At 40.9% G+C, this 25951-nt stretch overlaps 2 protein-coding genes across 10 annotated transcripts in view; one reads left to right on the forward strand and one right to left on the reverse strand.

Annotated features, from left to right (window-relative positions):
• Positions 1 to 17482, forward strand: part of LOC308409025 (high-affinity choline transporter 1-like) — a 28813-nt gene extending 11331 nt beyond the window's left edge. The window contains exons 2-11 of one of the 6 annotated variants that reach the window (XM_080901545.1): positions 2838 to 2981; positions 3695 to 3725; positions 5711 to 5931; positions 6588 to 6701; positions 7304 to 7459; positions 7741 to 7889; positions 8967 to 9110; positions 10059 to 10212; positions 10294 to 10511; positions 10605 to 17482. In XM_080901545.1, the coding sequence (XP_080757671.1) occupies positions 5748 to 5931; positions 6588 to 6701; positions 7304 to 7459; positions 7741 to 7889; positions 8967 to 9110; positions 10059 to 10212; positions 10294 to 10511; positions 10605 to 11162 (1677 nt within the window). In that variant the 5' untranslated portion in view covers positions 2838 to 2981; positions 3695 to 3725; positions 5711 to 5747 and the 3' untranslated portion in view covers positions 11163 to 17482. Of the gene's footprint in view, positions 1 to 2836; positions 2982 to 3694; positions 3726 to 4178; positions 4748 to 5710; positions 5932 to 6587; positions 6702 to 7303; positions 7460 to 7740; positions 7890 to 8966; positions 9111 to 10058; positions 10213 to 10293; positions 10512 to 10604 lie in introns of those variants that run through there. The other 5 variants (XM_080901546.1, XM_080901550.1, XM_080901548.1 and 2 more) reach the window with 5 other exon arrangements.
• LOC308409022 (uncharacterized protein) lies at positions 10380 to 24345 on the reverse strand. 4 transcript variants are annotated; one of them, XM_080901540.1, is made up of 4 exons: positions 18256 to 24345; positions 17778 to 17961; positions 15275 to 15335; positions 10386 to 10520 (listed from the first exon to the last, which is right to left on the reverse strand). In XM_080901540.1, exon 1 carries the CDS (start codon positions 24341 to 24343, stop codon positions 20054 to 20056), a length of 4290 nt encoding a protein of 1429 aa, XP_080757666.1. In that variant the 5' UTR covers positions 24344 to 24345; the 3' UTR covers positions 10386 to 10520; positions 15275 to 15335; positions 17778 to 17961; positions 18256 to 20053. The 4 variants fall into 4 exon arrangements, with proteins under 4 accessions (XP_080757665.1, XP_080757666.1, XP_080757668.1 ...); XM_080901542.1 differs by lacking the exon at positions 17778 to 17961; XM_080901541.1 differs by lacking the exon at positions 15275 to 15335 and having other exon boundaries at positions 10409 to 10520.
• Between the last annotated feature and the right edge of the window lie 1606 nt (positions 24346 to 25951).

Consider the following 25951-nt stretch of genomic DNA (forward strand, 5'->3'; position numbering starts at 1 on the left):
CCACATTTTAACACATCTCTTTCCATCACTCTTGGTTATATACACACACACACTTCTCTTTACTGCATTCCTCAGTTTCTACACACTTTATACTGCATGTATTCTTTCCCATATTTCTGAAAGAGAAAAGAAAATCATGCAACCAAAACCTGGATTTGATCCTGCACTTACCACTGCAACAAGAATACCCACTTGAATATCCAAACTGAGTTTCTAGGAACCTGCACCCAATAATTGCAGCTGTAAGGAAGCGAGGATTTCCCCGTCGGTCCGATAGAAAAATCCTCCCAAATCAAAACAGCTCACCGTTGCAGATCCTTTGCAGTGCCTCTCTTGGTTCTTTTAAAAATTCCTGCATGTGTGATTCGGTGAAGCATACCCCCCGGTTCTCCCTTTTTGAAAACAACGGTGGGACTGAGGCAATTTTACCTCAGGATGGCCAGTCACCGCGTGCCCGTGATTCAGCAAAACTCACCGGAGGAATCCTGCCCGACAACGCCAAATTGTTGTGGAAAATTGAACAATAACCTGCAACACACCCAGCGAGCTTGATTTGAAGTGGGTTTGATAAACACATTGCAATGTGGAGAGAGCATCCCAGTGAAACACTAGGACCATCTCTGAATTGTGGCCACCGTCCTTACATCTTATATACAGAGACGCAGACAAAGAACATTCCACAAACTCACACGTTGGCCCCTCTCACGGGGGAGCTATACCTTCTCCCTCAGAGAGAATTATGACCTTGTTTTCTGCTTGGCCGTCACCTAAGGATTTACATCCCTGATACGCAGAAGGAGTCCCACTATCTGTTTAATGTCTCCCATTACAATGGCCTCACTGTGTTAACGTTCCACATGCATATAAACTAGTGACAGGAGTGCTCTTACTATAGTAAAGTGATATTACTATAACTAATGTGATATGATTAAATATGTGATTAATAGATGAGAAAATAAATCTGCCACCACACGGTCTAGGTGCATCTGGTTCAGATATAGCGCTTTCTCAATGAAAGAAGCCAAGTTTTTTCAAAGGTTATTAGGTGTGCCAATGGCAGTTTAGGGTCTGACCAGTTTTATTTGGTCTGAGGTCTGTTTACACCCTGAGTAAGGCTCAAGTTGTCTTCCTGAAAGCGCTGTAACTGAGTTCAAGGATGCAATTCCACGGTTATCTCCTTCGATGTCATGTGCCAGCACAATGCAGAGCACTGTTTACGAACCTGGATACAGTGGCTCCCCTGAAAAAAGCCTGAAATCTTTGCTTGACTCCCTGGTATAACTGTGCCTGGCAAACCTGCGCTTTAAAGCAGATAAAACGTAAGCTTGAGAGGAAATGGCATCTCATTAAGTTAGAGCTTCATTTAGCCTGGAAAAAGAGTTTGCTGCCCTTGCAAAAAGTCCTGGTTGAAGAAAACAAGAACAACCCCAGGTTTCTTTTCAGTACTTTATCCAGGCTGACAAAGAGTCAGAGCTCTGTTGAGCCAAAAATTAATTAAACGTTAGCTTGCTCAGTGCAATGTTCAATACTGTTGATCACAACATTTTATAACAGATTATAGCATGCTGTAAGAATAGTAAAATAATAAATGTACTGTGCTGCAGTGGGTTGAATCATATTTATCTATTAGACTCTAATTTGTTCATGTAAATGGAGAGTGGAATCTTGGAGTCATTTTTTTGACCAGGGTATCTCCTTTATTTTGTATAATTTAAAAAATGTGTTTAATTATTTCTAAAATTAGAAACATCCTGTCTCAAAACTAGTTAATGAATTTATTACTTCTAGGCTGGACTACTGTAATTCATTAGTATGTGAAATTAAAATATTTTATCACAGTAATGCTGACTTAAAAAAAAAAAATAGTGACGGTTTATTTCAGCATGTTGGCATCACAAGTGAATAATCTGATAACAAAAATATCATCACAGCCAAATCAACATACCCAGTGTACTTTACCACTCAGGCTTTGAGCCATCAGGCAAGTTTTTATGTTGAACCCTGCCCAATAAATGCCCCTGACATAGACTTAACTCCAACTCTGACCCTCAAACTGGCTTTTGAAAGAGTATAAAATATTAGGGTCAGCTAAAAAGTTGTAAGTTTGGAAGATTTATTGTACATCATGGGTCTAAATAAATTCTGACACCAAATATGCTGACAAGAGAACTTTTTGTTTATGTGTATTTTATCTTTAGTTTATAGTGCCAGTTGACGTCAGTCACACATGTAGCCTAGACAAGCAGTTCGTGAAAAAGCGGGAACAAGGTCATAACTGTTCTTATTTCAAAACAATATTTTTACATATTTATAATATTTATACATAAACATTAAGTGAATAGGGAGTCTGTAATCTGTAGATATAACAAGGGTTACCGTGTCCACAAACGGGTTATCATAGATACAGTATGTAAAGTAATCATATTTATACTCTTATTAAATAGACTTCTTCACTGATGAATTAAAAATTCTGAGCGAATTACATGATTTTGAAATCATGTGACATTCTGAAGAATGAGTGCTGCTCTTTTATGTTTTTTGCTAAAGCACAGGATTTTGATTGCACTGTAACAATGTCTATATTTTAGATTGCATCGCAACTTTTGCAGAAGTCAAGACTCTAAATACTCCTTCAGCCACAAATCCATTAGCTAAAAGTTGAAATTCAGTAAAACCTTTATCTGTCTCATTTATTAAATCTAATTATTTCCTCTATTCCTAAACAGGCACTTTTTTCTGCCTGGAAATGATCGTAAATTGCTGGTTCCTTTGAGGTCTGTGAGGAATGAGAAAACCTGTCCAGCCGTAGATTTTTTTTTGTGTCTTATCTACAATAGGCTCAGCCCCCTGTGCCACAAGGAGGCTTAGACTGGTTATGAGACAAACAGAAAACAAAACAGTCAGGCAGAGACGATAGGAACGCAGTCCTGGAAAGGATTCAGAAAGGTACCAGAATACCCACACTGCCACCAGCTAAGCAGGTAATTAGTGTTTGACTTTGATTTTCATTGCTTAAACCTATCACAGTTAGCAAAAGCTTCTGTCTATATTTGCTGCAGCTGTTGACTGTAAATCAACTAAGCTGGTCTGATAAAGCAAGCGTGTGTTTTAGTTTGGCACTTACTGGTGACTAAGATTTAAAACAAAGTAAAAGTGTAAAAGTTTACAAATAATTGTCACTGTATCACTTTTTAATCTACACAGAAAGGTCACTCAGATCAGGTTTTACTGCTGCATTATCACATCTATATTATGCCAAAATGCCTTTATATGGATTTTATAAAATTATTTTTAATAGCTTTCATGACAGTTTGTAACAAGTTTTTGTAACAAGGTGAAGGTAATGCTTTACATGTTTACTGTTCCCAGTGCTTTTCCTTGAACGCAATGTTGGAGAATAATTAGATATATCCTTATGAAATAACTACTTCCCACCTAACCAGTACTCTAGATCAGTTAGGTGTTTTTCAGTTGCCAAGGCTTTTTGTAAATTATGCGGTGTTCACTCTGTTTTCTTTTTTTGTTGCCTCTATGATGGTGTGATAAAGAGAGGGAAATCAAACAGGCAGACTTTACACTGTTAAAACTTCCTCTGAAATAAAACAAGATTTTAGAGCTGTGAACTTTGTTCAAAGATGTACCTCTTAATGACTCCTTTTATTAATAAATGCAAATTGTGTTATTTTTGTTCTAGCTGTTACTGTGAGCAGGCTCTAATGTGATAGGTGAGTGAATCTTTTAAGGTTAACAGAGTTGAAAGAAAAAATGCACCCAAATTGCTACAGGCAGGCTATGGCTAATGTGTCAAAGTGTCTAACATGTAGCAACAACCGTCAAAATCATTTTTAGCTGGGAGCTCCTCCTATCAGTAAGGTCTAGCAGCAGAGCCAAGTCAGTGGATATTTCTCCGGAGCTTTCTAGAACGTATAGAAAAATCCTCACATAGGAAACCGGTTTCCTATCCTCACATAGGAAACTCTCAGTAAGAGAGCTAAGGGCTGTAAGGTGGCCTCATGTCAAGGCCACCTTACAGCCCTTAGCTCTCTTACTGAGAGTTTCCTATGTGAGGATAGGAAACCGGTTTCCTATGTGAGGATTTTTCAGTCAAACTCACACAACCACCACAAACACTGTTGCATGTCACAACAGTGTTTGTGGTGGTTGTGTGAGTTTGACTGTGGGAGTATGTTGTGTGGGTAAGCTGCAAACAAATTTCCCTTTTTTTGGGATTGATAAAGTTGGACTGAATCTGAATAATAAACTATGTGACACCGTTTTCAAGTTCACAAGACAAATAATTAGAAGATGTGAACAGTTCTATTGGGTCTGTGTTTCTACAAGCCCCGCTAATTCTAGAGACTTATTCATCATGAAGAAAACAAGACAGTCGATCAATCGATTATTTGCGCAAGGGAGGCCTCGTGTGTGTCCACCATGGAAATGACCCCGATGACGGCCTCCTCTCGCTGCCTTTTATTGAGAGACAGTTCACACAAAACACATCACAGCAAAGCAACGCCCACATGGTGTGTGTGTGTGTGTGTGTGTGTGTGTGTGTGTGTGTGTGTGTGTGTGAGAGAGAGAGATATACCTCCTGCTGACCAAAGGGTCATAAAAGCAGGAGCAACATCACAAGAAGCAGATCTTCCAGATAGGATGTATCTGCAATAAAACATTACAGCCCCCCCACCCACAACCTCGAGAATCTGGGGGGGGAAGGACAGTGGAATTCCTTTCATCAGAGTTGGCAAGCATAAAATGACATGAATGATTTAACAATTCACTCTAACAAGTTCTGATGAAGGTTTTCTTTTACCTGCCATAAACTGTCACCTAAATAGCACTCCCAAAATCACAAATAAACGAATAAATGTCCTTAACTTTCCAATCGTTTCGAGTATCAATCATTGAAAAACTAGTGAAAATATAAGAAGATTTAATGGAACCCCCTGATCTCAATCACACTCCGTCTTTAACCAAGTAGCCACAGGTTTTTGACATCCTAGTGCAAAAATAGAGATTTCTGATCTTCAGAAAGGAGCTTTAATCTTTTCTTATATGCAGACTCCTCTGTCTCTCTAACTGATCCTATTTCTTGATTTGAATTAATTCTGCTTTCTTGATGATATTTTAGGATAGAAGATGATTCTGTACTGACTGAATACATTTTTAACCGCTTTCACTAACTTAATAACTAGTAAACAGTAAAAATAAATGTAACTAACATATGGTCTAGTATTTAGAATTCTGCTACATTGGTTGTGACTGTCCTGACAGCTTATTCATCTACAGATATCAGTTTATAGGGTTGTAAGTATAATTACAGTTTCTTTTTTCCATTTCCAGCCTTGGTTTTCTACACACAGTTTTGGAGACATGCCAATATAAAACTAAACTATAGCTGAGTAATTCAACCAAGAGGCAAAAGTCTTAAAAACAAACCTTACATTGCGAAGGAAAATTCCAACCCCAATCAAGAGCTATTCCAGGAGTTGTGAGAAACTGTCAAACATTTACTAAAATCTAATCAAACAGTAGCACCCCAGACTGCCCTTGACTGCCCCACCTGTATCACATTACAACTGATAGTTCATAGTTGGAAGCACAGTTTGTAGGAAATGTTAGGATTGAACTAAACATTTTGCATTTGAAAAACAACTTATTAGTCTTATTTGTATTATTTATTTATTTATTTATTTATTTTCATCAGTGGATCCACGTTTTGCCAGTCATCAAGGTAGCACACAATGGCTCTGAACATCCCAGGGCTGGTGGTAATGGTGGTCTTCTACCTGATGGTGCTGGGCACTGGTCTGTGGGCCTCGATGAAGTCCAAACGGGTGCAGAAAAGCAGCCAAGCAGCCCAGACAGAGGTCACTTTGCTGGGAAACAGAGGGATCAGTATGGTAGTAGGAGTCTTCACAATGACCGGTGAGAGTGCATGTTTGTAGATATTTGGCTGTTATTGTAGCCACTTTCATTGAGTGAAACTGTGTAAGAACATTGTGAAGCACAAAATGAGTATGTTGTTGCATGAGCTCATCACAGTGCAGCTTTTGTAATAGAACAAGTTAAATTCTCTTCTAACTCCACCAAAGTAAATAGTTAGTAAAGTAGCTGGTGAACAACAACCTGTCTCTCTTTAACAGGGAGTCCCCCGTTTGACATTCTTTCAACAAAAACATGTGCAGCTATTAAGATAAAGGGACTAGCCTGTTCGTATGTAAAAGACAACAAACCTTTCTTAATACGGTTATTTTAAAAAATGTGTTGTTGTGCCTAATTTATTACATATTACAGTGAAGTGGAACCATTAAGCTTAAGTCGGGTTTTTTTTTTTTTGGTTTTTTTTTTTAAATTAATATTCCTTGCTTAAGTCAATTTTTTTTTTGTGCAATTGAATTCCTACATTTTGAGTTACACTAAGACACAGTTAAAAGAGAAAACAGATGTTTTTAAAACTTCATCTCATGTGCAAAAGTGTTCACACCATCAATTAACGCAATATTAATTTAGAAGCCTCTTTACCTGAGCCTGAAGGTCACGGTGTAATTCCTCTATGTGTGTTTGTGCTGTGCTCTCTGCAGCTACTTTTGTTGGCGGGGGCTTTATCGTTGGTCTGACAGAAGCAGTGTACACACCAACTATGGGGCTGGCCTGGGCAGTCATGCCATTAACAGCAGCCCTGTCTTTTATTGTTGGTAAGAGTTTTAATAATAACACCATTACCTGTATAATTTCTGCATTTGCACATGATTTCCCATTTTCTGACGAAAGCGGCTCATGTGTGCGTAAGGTACTACACTACAGACTTTAATCATTATGATTTCCTTGTCACATACTTGGTTACGCCTACAAATATCATATTCATCTGAACTATTAAGTAACATCTACAAAAACGACCTTTTACAAAGCAAGGTTTTTATTTCTAGATATTACTTTTAATGTCTAAATCAGGAATGATGTGTTTTATAAGACAAAGGCGTATATCTGTGTGGAAAAATATGATTTCTATATGATTACTTTAAATGTGTTTTACATAGGAACGCCACAAATTTTCACAAACACTTTTTATGCCTCTAGAGGAAGCTGTGCAAAATCATAAGGAAAAATCTAAAAACCTACCTTTTCTAAATTAGGCTTTGAAAAATACAGGCCAAGCATGTCTTATAAGGAAGTGGGGACACATCTGTGCAAATTAGCGTAAAATGTGATTCGCATAAGACTATGAATGAATCTTAAAGAGGAAGTCCACTGATTTTCAGTAGTGGATGTGAAGAAATGTGTTCTACCTGTCGTTAAGGTGGACTTTTCTTTGCCAAACCAATGAGAGAAAGAAAATATGTGACAATGATGGACCCATTCCAGATCAAGTATGGAAAGTCAATAAGTGGAGCTCTGTCCGTGGCTCTGTTAATTTCTGATCTAATCTGGGTGACAGGAACTCTTATCGGCTTAGGTGAGTGATACCCACATAACTTTTGTTTTCCTTCTCTAGTAATAAGACCTGCAACTGAATAATTTCCAGGATAGAGACAAGTGTTTTAAGTTTGGCTGCTATAATAGTTTTAACTGCATCCAAAACACCTATACAACAAACTAGTATGATAGTATTACTGTAAGTCATACTGACACATGCTGTTGGTGTCATCCTAAAGTGACTGAACTCATTTTCCTAAACTGAATGAAGGTAATTCTGATACATGTGATTCTGTATCATTTACTGTGTTACTTTTATAGGAGCAACAATAAGCGTGGTCCTGGATTTATCCTACGCTGTTTCCATTTGGATCTCTGCTGCTGTAGCCATCATATACACATTAATGGGAGGTCTCTACTCTGTAGCCTACACAGACATAATACAGCTAACACTCATTTTCTTCAGTATGGTGAGTTCACTTGCATGGGAAACCACATCCCTCCTTAATAAAATATAGGGAAACTGTGTTTAATATAAATAAAAGAGCACAATTAATGTAAATACTTTAATAAAGCCTGTATGGATTTGAAAATACATGAAAACTTAGTTGTTGTTGTTTTTATGGTTTTTTTTTTTTTTTTTTTTAATTTGATGGCACTTCACTTTAAAAAAAAAAAAAGTAATATATGCATTAATGTCTCCAAACTCATCAGATTGTGTTTATAGCAAGTTGGATGTTCCCTCTGCTCCTTGGCCATGAGAAATACAAGATCTGTGGCTTTGAAAAAAATATATATCAAACTTTTATTTATGCACCACAGGAGAGGTTTTCTTTCTATCCCCTTAAATTATATTAAACATCAGTTTTGTCTTTGAGAGTTTTGATCTGTGACTGATGGTGCTCACTGGACACAGTTTTCAGACTTGAGGGCCTGAAGGTCTTTAATCGTTTGTTTTCTGGCTCCTCTAGATTCTCCAGATTGTCTGAATCTTCATGCACATTATGTACTAAAGATGATGAAACTGGCAATTATTTGAGCCGTTTCCCTAATTATACATTTCTCCCTTAACTGTAGTTGCCCTCGTCCCACCCCTTTTTTTTTTTAAGCGTGTTGTAGCCATTAAATTCTAAATCAGCCTATATTTTTTGAAAAACAGTAGATTTTAATCTGAGGTTGAAAGGTTAATCTTTATGATAAATGGTTCTTTACCTTCTGGAGCATGTGTGCTGTGATTATGCACCTTTTCCTCAGCAGCTTTGATTTATCCCAATGTCAAAAAATACACAGCGTTAACAATGCCCGTCTGGGCCATAAACAGTTCGCAGAAGAGACTCCTAACCACAACAGTTTCAACTTACTGCTTATAATACAGGATTGGAATGGTTTCCAATATATTGCATTGTATTTGTATTACAATTTTACAGTGTTTTTACATTTTGCATCCCAAACTTTTTGGGAACAGGGTTTTAATATAGGCAAATCTAATGTGATTGTGAACATTGTAACTTAGTCTTTATGTCATTGGATCTTCTTCTGTTCTGCAGTGGCTCTGTGTCCCCTTCACCTTAATGAACCCCCACTCTATGGACATTACTAAGACTGCTTTCAACTTTACCTACCAAGCCCCCTGGATTGGTTCTGTAGATAAAGAAAGGCTATGGAGATGGATTGATAATTTCTTATTATTGGTAAGGCCTGCATTTATTTTTATTTAGGACTGAATTTGTAAAAGCAACAAACACAGAAAAACATTAGCAGTTGCAGAGACCAAGACAGATTTCTAGCACTAGTCTCTTGATGGGTATTAAAATATCTAAATGTTTTTAAAATAAAGGTCACTAAGTACAAACAATCATCCAAAATAAACTATGTGAATGACATTAACATGCTTTGCAGCATTCTTTATTAGCACACACACGGTTGCTGTTCAATCTGCTTTAAAGTGATTATTTAAGTAATTTACAAAGTTATCAAAACTCAAACCAAGCAGTGACTCGCCTATAAATGGATCCAGGTCAGAGATGGATCAATGAGGTTCATAAACAAAATAAAGAACAGGGTCTCCCTTTAAAACCAGAAAAAACTAAGGATATCAATGTGGACCACGATATTCATCTTAGAAAACATGAGTGGAGAAATTGTGGTTAACAAGTGAACTCGATCAAGTTACATTCAACAATATTCAGTCATTCAGCATTAGGCCTTCATGGGTATGAAATTGTTTGCATGATGTAAGCCTAATGATGTAATGAGGGGGGGTAAAGGACATAGTTTTCATTGAATTTAATGATTATTAATACTAAAACTATAATTAATACTAGAAATGTTCATTTACATTCAAGGGACCTCCGAACAAGCACTGAAACTCCAAATAGACATAAACAATTAGTCTGACGAGAAACAAATGAGCAAATGTTTCAACCTATAATGTGTACTCCATGTGAAAATTATAAACCTAAAGCACACAAGTTAACTCAAGATGAAATAAACAGTTTGTCATTTGCTGAGTGCTAATAAAATACACATAATTAGAGATACAACTAAAGTTGAGAGATTATAAACTAAAACAACATTACCCTAATAAATGACTAACTAACAAAATGAACGGCTAACTGTCACACTGTCATTTGTTTAAGGCTTTAGGTAACCTTGGATATCAGGACTTCCACCAGAGGACTCTGTCAGCCTCCTCATCAAATACAGCCAGGATCACCTGCTTTATTGCAGCTCCACTTATTTTTGTACTTGGAATCCCATCTGTGTTGATTGGAGCAGTCGCAGCATCAACAGGTACAACAACAGAGAAATATATTTAATAAAATTGTTAAAATATATTTTCATTTATTTGTACTTTTTATGTTTTTATGCCAGATTGGAACATGACCTTATATGGCTCCCCATCCCCCTTCAAGCGAGGAGACGCTGGTCAGGTTCTGCCAATTGCTCTGCAGTACCTCACTCCAAACTACATCTCCATCATTGGTATTGGAGCTGTAGCTGCTGCTGTGATGTCCTCAACAGACTCTGCACTATTATCTGCCGCCTCCATCTTCTCATCCAACATATATAAGAGCATCCTAAGGACCACAGTAAGAGACCTGAAAGAAGAAGATTCGAGTTGTGGTTATGTCTTTTCTGGTTCAGTTTCCAGATTTTATTTTATTTTGGGGTTTTTTTTGCAGGCATCAGACAGGGAGCTCCAGTGGGTGATCCGTGTCACTGTGGTCCTGGTGGGCGTGGCTGGCACATCGCTCACCTTCCTAAACAACAGCATCATGGTTTTTTGGATCCTGGGCTCAGACATAACCTACACCATCATGTTCCCTCAACTAGTCTGCGTCCTCTTTTTTAACATCTCCAATGGTTATGGCTCTATCATGGGCTTGCTAGTTGGAGTGTTGCTGAGATTGCTCAGTGGTGAACCATCCATAGGGTTACCTGTTGTCCTTCACTTCCCAGGTTGCACTCTTGAACATGGCATTTATGTCCAGCGCTCTCCGGTCAAGACTATCTGCATGTTATCCGCTATCTTTGTTACTTTGTTGTTCTCCTACCTGTCATCACTGCTCTTCAACAGAGGATTGATTTCTGAGAGGTGGGACGTATTCAAAGTGAAGGCCAACAAACGATCACAAAAATTAACATTAATGAGCAATGGCATCATCGAAACAGACAAGGAGGAGAAGCCTGATGGTCAGAGTGAAACTGAACTAATACTAACCCCCAGTCAGTTGGAGTGACAAACTAAATGATTTAGTGGGATGCAGATGTGTTTTTAGAATAGAATAGCTTTTTATTGTCACTGTTACAAGAACAATGAAAGGCAGTTTGGCATTTCTCCATGTGTGTGAAGTACACAATAGCGTAAGTATTTACACAATAACAGAAAAAATTTACATTTACGCAAGAAAGATATGTAGAAGTTATACATACACGCACATACATACATATATGCATCCGTACATACATACACACATATATTTCCACATACACGCTTACATTTATATACATACACATACATGCCATCTAACTAGTAGGTGCATTGAGAGGTGCAGTGTGATCAGTGATATTGCACATTGAGAGTGTGTGTGTGGGGGGGGGTGCTGTTGGAACTATATTAGCTAAGGTTATAATAAATATAGTTTAAAGAGGTAGGGGTGTTGGTTGCATTGAAGTATAAATAGAAATACGATTTACAAATAAGGTGTAATGTCCATGAGTGTTGGCAGTGCAGTTATCCTCCAATCAGGGTCAGAAGGCTCTCGATGGTGGAGCAGTAGATGTTTACGAGCAGTCTTTGGGGTAATTGGGCCTGACGTAGTTTCCTGAGGAAGTACAGCCTTTGTTGTGCTTTCCCTACCTGGTGGGAAATGTTTGTGGACCAGGTAAGGTCGGCCGAGATGTGGACTCCGAGGAACTTAAAGCTTTATACCCTTTCTACCTCCTCCCCATCAGTGTAGAGGGTAGAGTGCTCAGATCGCTTTGTTCTTCTGAAGTCGATTACCATCTCCTTGGTCTTGGCTGTGTTTAGATGCAGGTTGTTGTCGTCACACCATTGCTTCAGATGCTGAACCACCTCTCTGTAGGCTGAATCATCATTGTTGTCTATCAGTCCTATGACGGTGGTGTCATCAGCAAATTTTATAATGGTGTTACTGGTGTGGATTGGTGAACAGTCATGGGTGAAAAGTGAGTATAAGAGGGGACTGAGGACACACCCCTGTGGGACACCCACATTCAGAATGAGGGTGGTGGAGGTGTGCTCTCCCATTCTGACGTTCTGGGGTCTGTTGCTCAGGAAGTCCAATATCCAGCTGCACAGTGAGCTGCTGAGTCCTAAGTTGCTTAGTTTATTAACCAGTTTGTGGGGTTGAACTGTATTGAAGGCAGAGCTGAAGATATTGTGATTTATTATCACACCTTCTGTTTTTATGCCAGATATTTTGTGAAATGATCATGTTTGCCACAGGGCCTTGGAAGAATTCATGGATTCTTCCAAAGTCATCCATTGTTTATAATCAGTGCATGCTTTCTGCATGCAGTATATACATTTCTTAAAATTACATTGGAGTAATTTCTTTAAATACATTTTACTAGCATTTGTTTAACCGATTGTTACTAATGGTGAATGATACTAATATAGTGTTACTTCAATAAAATTCCTAAAGTTAGTGGGAGGTAATACATGAATCACATAATGAATATGAGTCCATTCATACAGTGGGGCAAAAAAGTATTTAGTCAGCCACCGATTGTGCAAGTTCCCCCACTTAAAATGATGACAGAGGTCAGTAATTTGCACCAGAGGTACACTTCAACTGTGAGAGACAGAATGTGAAAAAAAAATCCATGAATTCACATGGTAGGATTTGTAAAGAATTTATTCGTAAATTAGGGTGGAAAATAAGTATTTGGTCACCTCAAACAAGGAAAATCTCTGGCTCTCACAGACCTGTAACGTCTTCTGTAAGAAGCTTTTCTGTCCCCCACTCGTTACCTGTATGAATGGCACCTGTTTGAACTCATCATCTGTATAAAAGACACCTGTCCACAGCCTCAAACAGTCAGACTCCAAACTCCGCCATGGCCAAGACCAAAGAGCTTTCGAAGGACACCAGGAAAAGTATTGTAGACCTGCACCAGACTGGGAAGAGTGAATCTACAATAGGCAAGCAGCTTGGTGTGAAAAAATCAACTGTGGGAGCAATCATCAGAAAATGGAAGACATACAAGACCACTGATAATCTCCCTCGATCTGGGGCTCCACGCAAGATCTCATCCCGTGGGGTCAAAATGATCATGAGAATGGTGAGCAAAGATCCCAGAACCACATGGGGGGGACCTGGTGAATGACCTGCAGAGAGCTGGGACCAAAGTAACAAAGGTCACCATCAGTAACACACTACAACGGCAGGGAATCAAATCCCGCAGTGCCAGACGTGTTCCGCTGCTGAAGCCAGTGCATGTCCAGGCCCGTCTGAAGTTTGCCAGAGAGCACATGGATGATACAGCAGAGGATTGGGAGAATGTCATGTGGTCAGATGAAACCAAAGTAGAACTTTGTGGTATAAACTCAACTCGTCGTGTTTGGAGGAAGAAGAATACTGAGTTGCATCCCAAGAACACCATACCTACTGTGAAGCATGGGGGTGGAAACATCATGCTATGGGGCTGTTTTTCTGCCAGGGGGACAGGACGACTGATCCGTGTTAAGGACAGAATGAATGGGGCCATGTATCGTGAGATTTTGAGCCAAAACCTCCTTCCATCAGTGAGAACTTTGAAGATGAAACGAGGCTGGGTCTTCCAACATGACAATGATCCAAAACACACCGCCCGGGCAACAAAGGAGTGGCTCCGTAAGAAGCATTTGAAAGTCCTGGAGTGGCCTAGCCAGTCTCCAGATCTCAACCCCATAGAAAATCTGTGGCGGGAGTTGAAAGTCCGTGTTGCTCGGCGACAGCCCCAAAACATCACTGCTCTCGAGAAGATCTGCATGGAGGAATGGGCCAAAATACCAGCTACTGTGTGTGCAAACCTGGTAAAGACCTATAGTAAACGTTTGACCTCTGTTATTGCCAACAAAGGTTATGTTACAAAGTATTGAGTTGTATTTTTGTTATTGACCAAATACTTATTTTCCACCCTGATTTACCAATAAATTCTTTACAAATCCTACCATGTGGATTCATGGATTTTTCTTCCACATTCTGTCTCTCACAGTTGAAGTGTACCTCTGGTGCAAATTACTGACCTCTGTCATCATTTTAAGTGGGGGAACTTGCACAATCGGTGGCTGACTAAATACTTTTTTGCCCCACTGTATGTATGAATCTTATGTAGCATTCATGCCACTGGACTTCATTTTGCTAGATGGAAGTATGAAATGGAAGATGGATGCTCGCAGTAAAGTGCTTCCTTACCCAACAAATTATGATTTGGGAAAACAATTAAAAATATTTTTGGACTTGCACTTGTGCTACAATCAGCTGATTTCAGTACGTGTGGAACTGAAGAGGAAGATGGGGGGCAAAAGTGTGGATATGGACATTATTTTTTATTTTTATTGCACAAAGGAGAAGAGCACAGTGGGGAAAGTGCAAACTACACTAACAGTAACTGCATTATCCTGCCAACACAACTTCGGCTCTTTGCCAGCTCCTGCTAGGACAGCATGCTAACACTAAGCTAACCAAGAACCCAGAGTGACTTAAAGCTGAGTGAATCCTGACCCCGCCCAGCAGCCAGACCCTGAACTTCAGCAGGTAACATCTGTGACGATCAGTCAAGCTGTACCTGTTTCTACCTGTTCATGTTACTAAAGTAGAATCACTGTGGAAATTACTGTGAAGTTTCTTTGCTTTGTTTTGTTGGCTTTGTGTTCACATGTAAATGCTTTGAGAAAGATCATATGTGTGTCCTTATTAGGATTGGGATATGTGTTGGTGTGTGGGGCTGTAGTCAGTAGATTTATATTGATAAATGGTAATTATGAGACTATGCGTTCCATGTAATTTTACGGAAAAATGCTGATATAATGTAAAAAGTAACAAATTACTGTCTTCTGGGCGCAATTACTTTTAGTATCAACACCAAGAGTGGAAATACTATCAATATGCACAAACGTTTCTCATCCACTCGTCTTCCATATGGTGCTTAGTGATGATGGTGACTCTCAAAGTGGAGGCAATGAGAGTTGATAATGGAATCAGAATCGCTAAATTCTTATGAATTCTAGTCGTACTACAGGACAATTTTTCACTGTGCCAGAGTCTATGTTAAAAAGCTCAGGTACAGTATGGCCTGTAGCATTGTATGGTAGATTTTTTTTTTTTTTTTTTTTTTTTTTTACCTGCTTTGTGGTGGCAGGGCACTGGGTTTACTGTCAGTGGTTTCATTCAGTCATGTTGGACCTGTAGTAACAAACAAATGGTTTACTGGGATGTAGATTTGTGTTATAATGTTAGAATGAACAGAGAATTGACATTTAAAGTACCTTTAACTGTTAATTCTGAATTTAAAGCCATATGAACGTTATGTAAAATCTATATCTCGGGCATGCATTCTGCAGTATTTAAGTGTTGGTGTTAGCATGCCCACATACCACTTATTTAAATATGTTTGTTGTGCACTGATATAGGGTACTCATGTCACCACGTTCCTCACATCTCCCAGTGTTAGTATGGGCAAGGGTAAGAATCTGCTTCTTTATATGCCTTGATTTCTTTGTGCCACACTTACACATGTGACCACATGTGTCCTATTCATGACATAAAAATTCACACTAACATTTCTGCTCTTTCTTACACGTCATGAGATGTTTGAACATGCTGATATGGTAGATTATGCAAGATTTCTCTTATGCTTTTATATTATCTAATATATTATCAGAGGACCTCAACATCCTCTGGAGTGGAGGATGTTGAGGTCATTAACTCTGCAACTGAAGTGAGTTTTGTAACACAATCACACTCATTTTCAAATGTGTAAAAATTACACAATGTTAGACATTTTATAGGCAGTCACCACAAGAGATATAATTGGAAAGATACACAAATACAAGATTATAGAACTTCTAGCATTGGTATTTAATGAAAACTGTTTTCTTCTTATTTTTTTTTTCAGTTTAGCTAGTATTTATATAGGTTCTCATTGTAAGGTAAAGATCCTACAATCACACAATTCTTATTCAAGCACTTGGCAACAGTGGGAAGGAAAAACTCCCTATTAAAAAGAGGAAGCCGCCAGCAGAACCAGGCTCAGGGAGGCAGCCTTCCACCATTGTCTCATACATGAAGCTGTATAGCCAATATTCAGAACACATGACACAAGTGTAGAAAAATGGCAAGCCTTTAATTCCTGCTCATCGAAAACTAAAAAGTAATCGCAGATCGCAAAACCAATTCAACTCCAATTGCTCCACAAAAGTTGTAATAAAACTCATCCAACAGAAGTCATGAAACAAAGACTTAAGAATAACATGTAAAAAGCAAACTAAGACGTGAAGGAATAATAAGTAGATATAGAAAGTCCACAAATGAAAAACATTGGGTTAGAGAACCCAGGACCATGAAATACCTGAAAATTCAAAGGGAAAAAAAGAACAGAACTCAGACAGGAAGCATACTTAAACCAAAAAGCAACTAAGAAAACTCTAACGTGATCATGACAGGTGAGATAAAAGACAATCTATAGGAGATTATTCCTGTGTTTAAATTTTTTTCTTTTCTTTTTTTAATGCTCTGGTATTTTGTTGTGAAGCACTTTGTGATCTTTCTCTCAAAAGTTGATATAGAAATTACATTTTCTATCAGTCTGAAAAAACTGCTATACATACACGACTAGAATCATCCGTGACGTTACATGCCAATACTGCTGGTTGTATAACATCATTGCATAATGAATAATTGGTTGACTGGCATTCAAGCACTCAGCTGATCCTGATGGTATACATTTATAAATGGTTACAATTTAAAAAATCTTTCAATTTCATGTTGCAATATGTTTGATACACGTCCTAGGTTTAAATTCGCCAGCTGGGATTTCTGTATGTTGTTTGCACGCTGTAACATCAGTAATAGCTGAATTTCTTATGTAAACGCTCATTATTTTCATATAGTTATCAAATAATATTGAATATTACTTTTAATTTGTTTGTATATATTAAGTTTAGCAGCAGTAAACGCATGCTGGTTCCGTATCAAAGTAACAAACTTTGAGACCGCACTAGTACTTGGAACTGGATGAAAGATTCCAGGTGCAAGTACAGGCTTGGTTGTTTGCGACATCACTCATGTAGTTTCGTCACTTTGAAATGAATCCTTGCCCAGTGTACAATGAAATCTTTGTTGTTTTCCGCTCATGCACAAGCCACACCACCACCAGTGTTTTGGCCAATTTATGGCATATCCAGCATTCTTTTTGAATTTTGTATCCTCATGCCTATATTCAGTGTTGGGAAGGTTACTTTTAAAATGTATTCCATTACAGATTACATGTCCCAAAATGTATTTTGTAACATATTCCGTTACGTTACTCAATAAAAGTAACATATTCTGAATACTTTGGATTATGTAATTTATTATCATGCTTTTATACAACTACGTGAATGTACTATTGCTGTGTGATTTATTAGGCTACTATTATTGAAGGCTACTCGGCATACCAATACCAACTAGATTTTTGAATCTTAATATAAAATGAGTAACAGTAGGGTGTATATCAGGTAAGGCTGCACTTCTTTGTGTGTGTGTGTGTGTGTGTGTGTGCGTGCGTGCGTGCGTGCGTGTGTGTACTAGGCCACCTAAATATTAGAGATGGACTGATCCGATATTACGTATCGGTCCGATACTGACCTAAATTACTGGATCGGATATCGGAGAAAAATAAAAAATGTAATCCGATCTCTTCTGCCCTCAGCTGAATGTCTCTATCCAGCTTATGCAGTGAGCTAAACATAAAATGGCTTCAGTAAACACTCAGGAGACCGCGTGCCATTCTTCGGAGCTTTACTGATCCTTATTTTCCTTTTTTGTAAAACTGTAATAACAGAAACAGAATACAGTGTATTCACTCTCCATACAAATACACAAAGATTACATTAAATATTGTTGACTTATGTAAACAGTCACTACACAATCAAGAGATACAGAGATGGTAAGAGATACAGCTAACACCACATGCTGGTATGCTTCATGTTAGCAGGCTAAACAAAGGGCTAACAGCTAGCTTGTGCTAGTAATGTAACAAACTCGCTAAACACACAAGAAGCTCATTACTTTGCTGAACAAGGTACTAATAAGTGGGAACAATAAACCGTTTTGCCACACTTACAGATTATGCCTTTTCAAGGGCGTCAGATGCAGGAATTTACAGAGACACAGCCAAATGGACCTTCCCTGTCGAGCGCTGGGAGAAAACCACTGCTTGCGCTCTAACATGGTGCTACCCTGTCAACCCACTAGATGGCAGGCTTTGCCCAGACAAGATCAGGAATAAACATATTTTCTGACATGTTGCAACAGTTAATTACAGAACGAATGATTATGACCCGCCATATAACAAACTTATAAAAAACATGCCTTAGAAATAACAGGAGGGACAGAATACTCCCCGCCTGACGTCTGCAGGACGTCACACCAACTAAAGCTGAATCCCACTATTACAAAGGATATTAAGAGTCTTTCAGACTTAGCTCTTAGGTACCAACAAGACGACTTCACTGATGGGTCTCAGGTACACTCTACATTCGCCACTGCGGATGATCTTGACTTCAATCTTCCTTACTCTGCCATCTTGACTGGGGAAGGTCTTTGTGACTAGCCCTAGTGGCCAGTCAATCCTGTTTTCTTGTCCCTCTTTGAGCAGGACCACATCTCCAATTTGTAGATTGGGCTTTGATGCCCTCCACTTGCGACGACCCTGTAGTCCGCTGAGGTACTCTCTCCTCCATCGTCCCCAGAAGATGTTGGCTAGGTACTGTACACGTCTCCATTGCGCTCTAAACAGGTCCTGATCGTGGAACTGACCTGGTGGTACTGGGGGCGCACCAACCTTTTGTGTGAGTAGCATGGCAGGAGTGAGAATCTCAGGATGCTCTGAGTCAGCAGAAACTGTGGTAAGTGGCCTTGAGTTGACTATTGCAGTGACCTCCGACATGAATGTCACTAACACCTCATGTGTGAGCTTTGCATTTCCGTGCTGCAGCAGCATTACGTCAAGGATCCGCCGACTGACGCCAATCATGCGCTCCCAAGATCCAGCCATGTGCGATGCATGTGGAGGGTTAAATTGCCACTCACAGCTTCTGTCTCCAAGATACTTGTTGATTTTGTCGTTATGACAACCCTTCTTGTCGATTTGGAGTTCTCTGCAAGCACTCACAAAGTTTGTGCCGCAGTCGGATCTGAGTAGTTTAACAGCACCTCGCATGGCAACGAAACGGCGCAGAGCATTAATGAAAGATGAAGTGTCCATTGCTTCTATCACTTCGATATGTATGGCACGAGTGCTCATACACGTAAAGATCACTGCCCATCTCTTGGCCTCTGCTTGACCTCCTCGTGTCTTTCTGACTGTAACAGGCCACGGACCAAAAACATCTAGGCCCACACACGTGAAAGGAGGGTCTGTACACATTCTGTCTTCTGGTAGATCTGACATGATCTGCTCTTGTTGCTTGCCCCTTAATCTGCGGCATATGACACAGTTGAAGATGACACTACTGACGGCTCTTTTCCCACCCACAATCCAAAAACCTGCAGCTCTGATTGCACCTTCGGTGAAGTGTCTGCCCTGATGACATACTTGTGCGTGAAAGTGTCTGATTATGAGCTGGGTTATGTGGTGTTTACTGGGAATGAGCATGGGGTGTGTCTCATCTGTTGACAGTTGAGCTCTTGCGAGCCGGCCACCGACCCTAAGGACTGCATCAGCGTCTATGTAAGGACTCAGCTTGCTAAGTGGACTTTGTGTGCGAATGGACTCACTCTGCTCCATGCGCTTGATGTCATCCGCATACACCTCTTTTTGAACTGCACGAATGATAGTAACCTTGGCCTGCTGGAGCTGTTCTTCTGTAGCATAGTTGTTGCACTTGTGCCATCCACGACATGTGCTCTCTGTTTCACCTTTAAACGACTCGGCAATGTGCAGCAGTCTGGCAATAGTTTTTAGCAGACGACTCCAATTTGAGAATCTCTCGAACCTTGTGGTCCCGAGCTCTTTTTTTTGACAGAAAGGTGGCACAGGATACGATATCTGGGCGCAGCTCAGTGTCGTTTTCAGGGCAAACAAGGTCAAAAGGTTCTTTCTGTATTTGTCGTTGGCCTGAATCTGTAAGGAAGGCAGGTCCGCTAAGCCATGTAGAGTGAGACAGATGCTCAGCGGGCAGTGCTCGTGTGGCATGGTCAGCTGGGTTTAGCTGTGTGGGTACGTAATGCCATTGGTGGGTCTGGGTAGAACGCCTAATGCGCTCCACACGGTTATGCACATACACATAAAAGCGTCTTTTTTCATTGAAAATATATCCAAGGACCACCTTCGAGTCGGTGTAGAAGTTCACCTCATCGATAGTAGTGTGAAGCTCCTGCTGGACCATTTCCGCCACTTCTACAGCCAGCACAGCAGCACAAAGTTCCAGTCTTGGAATTGTGATGTCTGGTTTTGGAGCCAGCCTGGCCTTTCCAAGAAGAAACCCAACTTCACTGAGCCCATTGCCTGCTGTGAGTTTCAGGTAAGCGACGGCTCCAACAGCTTTTGTGGATGCATCACAAAAAACATGCATTTCTTTTCTCTGAGATTCAGATAGTGAGATGGATGTATACATGCGGGAGATCTTGAGCTGTTGTAAGTGCTTTAGGGAATCTTTCCATTGTTGCCACTTGTCCTGTTTCTCCCTCGGCAGCGGTGCATCCCATTCGCTAATGTCCATAGAGATCTCTCTCAGAATGGAGCGGCCTTCGATGCTGACTGGCACAGCGAAGCCGAGTGGGTCATACAAACTGTTGATGACTGACAATACACCACGTTTGGTGAAAGGCCTGTCATTGATTTCAACTTGAAATGACAATTGGTCTGTCGACAGGTCCCAGCCTAACCCAAGGCTGCGTTGCATGAGTGGGGCGTGTTGTCCACGTTGGAGTTCCTGCGGGCCTGTGGCTAGATCTTCACTTGGGAAGGCACTGACGACTACAGGGCTGTTGGATGAGATCTTGTGAAGGCGGATGTTAGACTGAGCCAGCATCCTTTGTGTTCTGTGAAGGACGTCAATCGCCTGGGTCTCAGAGGGAAATGACTTTAGCCCATCATCTACATAAAAATGGCGCTCAATAAATTCCCTTACATCACTGCCATATTCTTTCTCTCCTTCCACAGCAGTCTTCTTGAGTCCATAGATGGCAACTGAGGGGGACGGGCAATTCCCAAAAACATGGACTGTCATGTGAAACTCGTCCACTTCTCCATCGAGGTCGTGATCGCGGAACCACAGGAAACGCAGATAATCACGATGGTCCTCTCTGACCGTGAAGTTGTGAAACATCTGCTCCACGTCAGCCATCACAGCATGTGGGTCACCTCGGAAACTGAGAAGCACGCCCACAAGGCTGTTATTGAGATCTGGGCCTTTACACAGTACTTGATTCAGAGACACATTTTCGAACTGGGCGCTTGAATCGAAGACTATTCTGATTTTTGCTGGCTTTTGGGGGTGGTAAACACCAAAGTGTGGGAGATACCAGCATTCTTGGTGGGGTTTGAGAGGGGGTGCCCTTTCTGCATGACCTTTGTCGAAGATCCTTTTCATAAACTCCACATAATGATCTTTCATCTCCGTCTTTCTCTTTAATGTCTTCCGTAGGGACATGAGGCGGTTGAGAGCCTGCTCTCTGTTGTTGGGTAAGCGACGTCGGGGATGACGAAAGGGCAGGGGGGCGACCCAGTTATTTGCATCATCTTTAGCAAACTCTTTGTGCATAATGTTCAGAAACGTCTTATCTTCTGCAGAGAGTGCCATTTTGTCATCATCAGTAGTTTGTTGAAAGATGTGTTTGCCCAGTTCATCTTTGACCTGTGTGCTCTCAAAAAGGGGGCATTCTTCTGTGATCTTCACTTTTGTGTAGATTCTGTTGCCACAGGGAGAGAGAAAACTGGGGCGGCCATTATCCAGTATGTTAGTCTTGTAGGAGTTCAATGTGGGTCTGTGAGCTCCCGAGAGGCAAACATCCCCAACAATTACCCATCCAAGATCAAGCTTTTGGGCATAAGGTGCTTCATTGGGCCCATTTGCCTGGCGTCGAACCTTGTGAGCCTGAATTACATCACGGCCTAAGAGGAGGAGAATATCTGCCTCTGGATCAAGAGGGGGTATTTGTGCAGCTATGTGAGCTAGGTGATGATGAGCAGCTGCAGCTTCTGGGGTGGGTATCTCACTCCTGTTGTCAGGAATCTGATTACACTCTGTCAGTGTTGGTAGTGGTATGGACACTTTTCCGTCCACACCCTCAATGACAAAGCCGTGAGCTCTACGGCCTGTTTTGTTCGTTGTGCCAGAGCATGTTTTCATTGTGTATGGAAAGGCTTCACCATGTACATTAAACATGTCAAAAAAGGGAGAACGAGCCAGTGACACATTACTTTGGTCGTCTAAAATTGCGTACATTTTCGTTTTCATTTGAGGGGCTGTGCTGTGATATACTTTCACCATGCAAATTTTAGAACAAGACCGTCCTTGTTGTCCCTGTCCACATACCTCAGTGCAGTTAGATGTAGTCACTGTGGAGCTCGGGATGTCTGGCTCCCCGCCGTGTGCCTCTGGTGTAGAATCAAAGCTCCCACTTCTCCAAGGGGGTGGCCCGGCATGCATGGCGGAGATGTGGGTATCGCTTTTGCACTCCAGACAACGAATATCAGCTTTACAGTCTTTGGCCCTGTGTTCTGTTGATGAGAGACACTTGTAACAGATCGAAAGCCCTTTGAGCAGACTTTTCCGCTCATCCAGTGTTTTCATCCTAAACCCTCTACATTTTGCGAGTGAATGGGGCTTCATGTGTACTGGACACCGTTTGTCGGGATCAAGAGAGTGAGTGTTAGATTTGTTGCTGGGTGTGCCAACCTGTGTTTTGTTTGCTGTTAGCGGGGCTCTAAAATGTGATTGTCTCACCAGCGGCCTTTCTATCCTCATGTGCCCAGTGCTGTAATTTTGTAGGATAAAGCTGGGGTCAGTTTTCATTTCAGCATTGCTATTTACGAACTGGACAAAGTAGGAGAAAGGCGGATAGTGCACTCTGTGTTCTTTCTTATACTTGGACCCCTGTTTGATCCATGACTCTTGCAGGGTATGTGGGAGTTTTTCCACAATTGGGTTTATGCCTCTTGGAGTGTCAAGAAAGCTGAGGCCTGGCAGATATCCTTCGTTTTTTGCTGCTTCAAGTTCCAGGAGGAGATCTGCAAGTTCCTGTAGAAGGTGATTGTCTCTCGGAGTAACTCTGGGAAAGCTCTCTAGGCGTTTGAACAGAGAAGCTTCAATAACTTCTGATGAGCCATAAATCCTGTCTAGCCTTTGCCATAAACGCTGAAGACCTGTTTCTGGATTGTTAACATGGACAGCCCTGATTCTCAGAGCATGCTGGAGAGACTCCCCACTAAGCCACTTAGTGAGCAGATCGAGTTCTTCACTGCACTTTAGGTTTAAATCTTCAGTGGCATTGTGAAACGTAGATCTCCATGCTAGATAAGTCTCTGGCTTGTTATCAAACACTGTCAGTCCTGCTGTCAGTAGGTCACGACGCGAGAGGAGGGCAGCGAGGTCTGATACATCTGCTTGTCGTTGTGGTTTGGCTGCTCCAACATAGTTGGACCAATGGGGAGGTGGAAGTTTGGGCTGCCAAACAGGTGGAGAACTGGGGGGGTACCCACGCGCAGCTGCTGCTGATATGTCCGGCCCTGTAGTGTGGGTGTTGTCTAAGTCACATTTTTGCTCTCTACTGTGTTTTGACTCACCTTCCATATTAGTGTTATTGTGGAAGTGGGTATCTACATACTCTTGAGTGCGGCTGACAGCCACAGCTATTGTGGCAGGAATGTCTGGTGGCTTCACAGACTCTGCTTGGTCCAGAACTGCAGCCTCTAGGACCCTTGCAGCTGCAAGTGCTGCTTCTGCTTCTCCCTCCTGCTTCAGAGCATTTAGCGCTGCCTCCATCCGGGCCTTTTCGACCTCCATGTCTATTTGGCGTTTGGCATATTCTGCTCTTGCTCGAGCAGCTTCGGCTTCAGCTCGTGCTCGTGCTGCAGCAAGGCTTGCTGCTGAGCTGTTTGACCGGCGTGAAGCTGCTGAGCTGTTTGACCGGCGTGAAGCTGCTGATCTGCATTCCGACCTGACTTCCAGCTGTGAAAGCTGCGAGGTGTCCCCGTGGTTGGACATGATTGCTGTCGCTGGAGTGTCTCAGGATCCTGGCAGTGCACTTGATGCGTGGACAATCTTTTTACTCTTCTGCCCTCAGCTGAATGTCTCTATCCAGCTTATGCAGTGAGCTAAACATAAAATGGCTTCAGTAAACACTCAGGAGACCGCGTGCCATTCTTCGGAGCTTTACTGATCCTTATTTTCCTTTTTTGTAAAACTGTAATAACAGAAACAGAATACAGTGTATTCACTCTCCATACAAATACACAAAGATTACATTAAATATTGTTGACTTATGTAAACAGTCACTACACAATCAAGAGATACAGAGATGGTAAGAGATACAGCTAACACCACATGCTGGTATGCTTCATGTTAGCAGGCTAAACAAAGGGCTAACAGCTAGCTTGTGCTAGTAATGTAACAAACTCGCTAAACACACAAGAAGCTCATTACTTTGCTGAACAAGGTACTAATAAGTGGGAACAATAAACCGTTTTGCCACACTTACAGATTATGCCTTTTCAAGGGCGTCAGATGCAGGAATTTACAGAGACACAGCCAAATGGACCTTCCCTGTCGAGCGCTGGGAGAAAACCACTGCTTGCGCTCTAACATGGTGCTACCCTGTCAACCCACTAGATGGCAGGCTTTGCCCAGACAAGATCAGGAATAAACATATTTTCTGACATGTTGCAACAGTTAATTACAGAACGAATGATTATGACCCGCCATATAACAAACTTATAAAAAACATGCCTTAGAAATAACAGGAGGGACAGAATACGATCCATTAAATATCACGAAAGCACCTCACAAAACTTGCAACGCGCCTTAACTCACCTCAGAACGTTAGCACGTCGGAGCAGTATGCATCACGTGATAGAGCGGCTGTGGCATGCGGGACCTGTCGGTGGTCTGGATAGCATTTAGAGCTTCGCTAGCAACCCCGCATTTCATCTCCGACAAAGTTATCCCCGAGAGAAGTAAAGCAAGTGTGTAAGTCCATCTCTGAATGTTTGTAAAGCATTCCTGCGTTAAGCTTAACGAGCGACTGCCTCTCGCTCTCCGGCTGCTACTTCAATCATGAAACTGCTTAATGATCAGCTGATCGGCTTTTCTGTCGCGAGTCCGTCTTTGTTTTTGGCCCACTTTGCACCAGAAAGAGGAAACCAGCGGCTGAACAACAGCAGCACGTTTAAGCTTGATCAGCTGTTGTTAGAATTTATTTAATATTACTTTCTACTCCAGGATCTTTTTCTACGTAGCTGACGGCTGGTAACTGTGCAGGGGCGGATCTAGCAAAGTTTAGCCAGGGGGGCCGATAGGGCATTAACAGGGAAAAGAGGGCACAAAGACATACTTTTCTTTCTTATTCTCATTTAAAATGTCGAGCTTTTAATTATTTAATATTTATCTGAATCTTACACCCAAAGTTTTAATCTGATGTAAAATGTATAGAAGTCCATTATTGTATATAGTAACTGTTAAGTCTAATATACCCTAGTAAGCTATAGTACTTTTTCCTTTGGGAAGGTACCATCTGTGCAGTCTGCAATTTTGTTGAAGAAAGATGTTGAATCTATTTAATATTTCTTGAAAAATAATTGATTTCTGTGTATTTTT

The sequence above is a fragment of the Rhamphochromis sp. 'chilingali' genome (genome assembly GCF_963969265.1).
Source record: "Rhamphochromis sp. 'chilingali' genome assembly, chromosome: 13".
NCBI lineage: Eukaryota > Metazoa > Chordata > Actinopteri > Cichliformes > Cichlidae > Rhamphochromis > Rhamphochromis sp. 'chilingali'.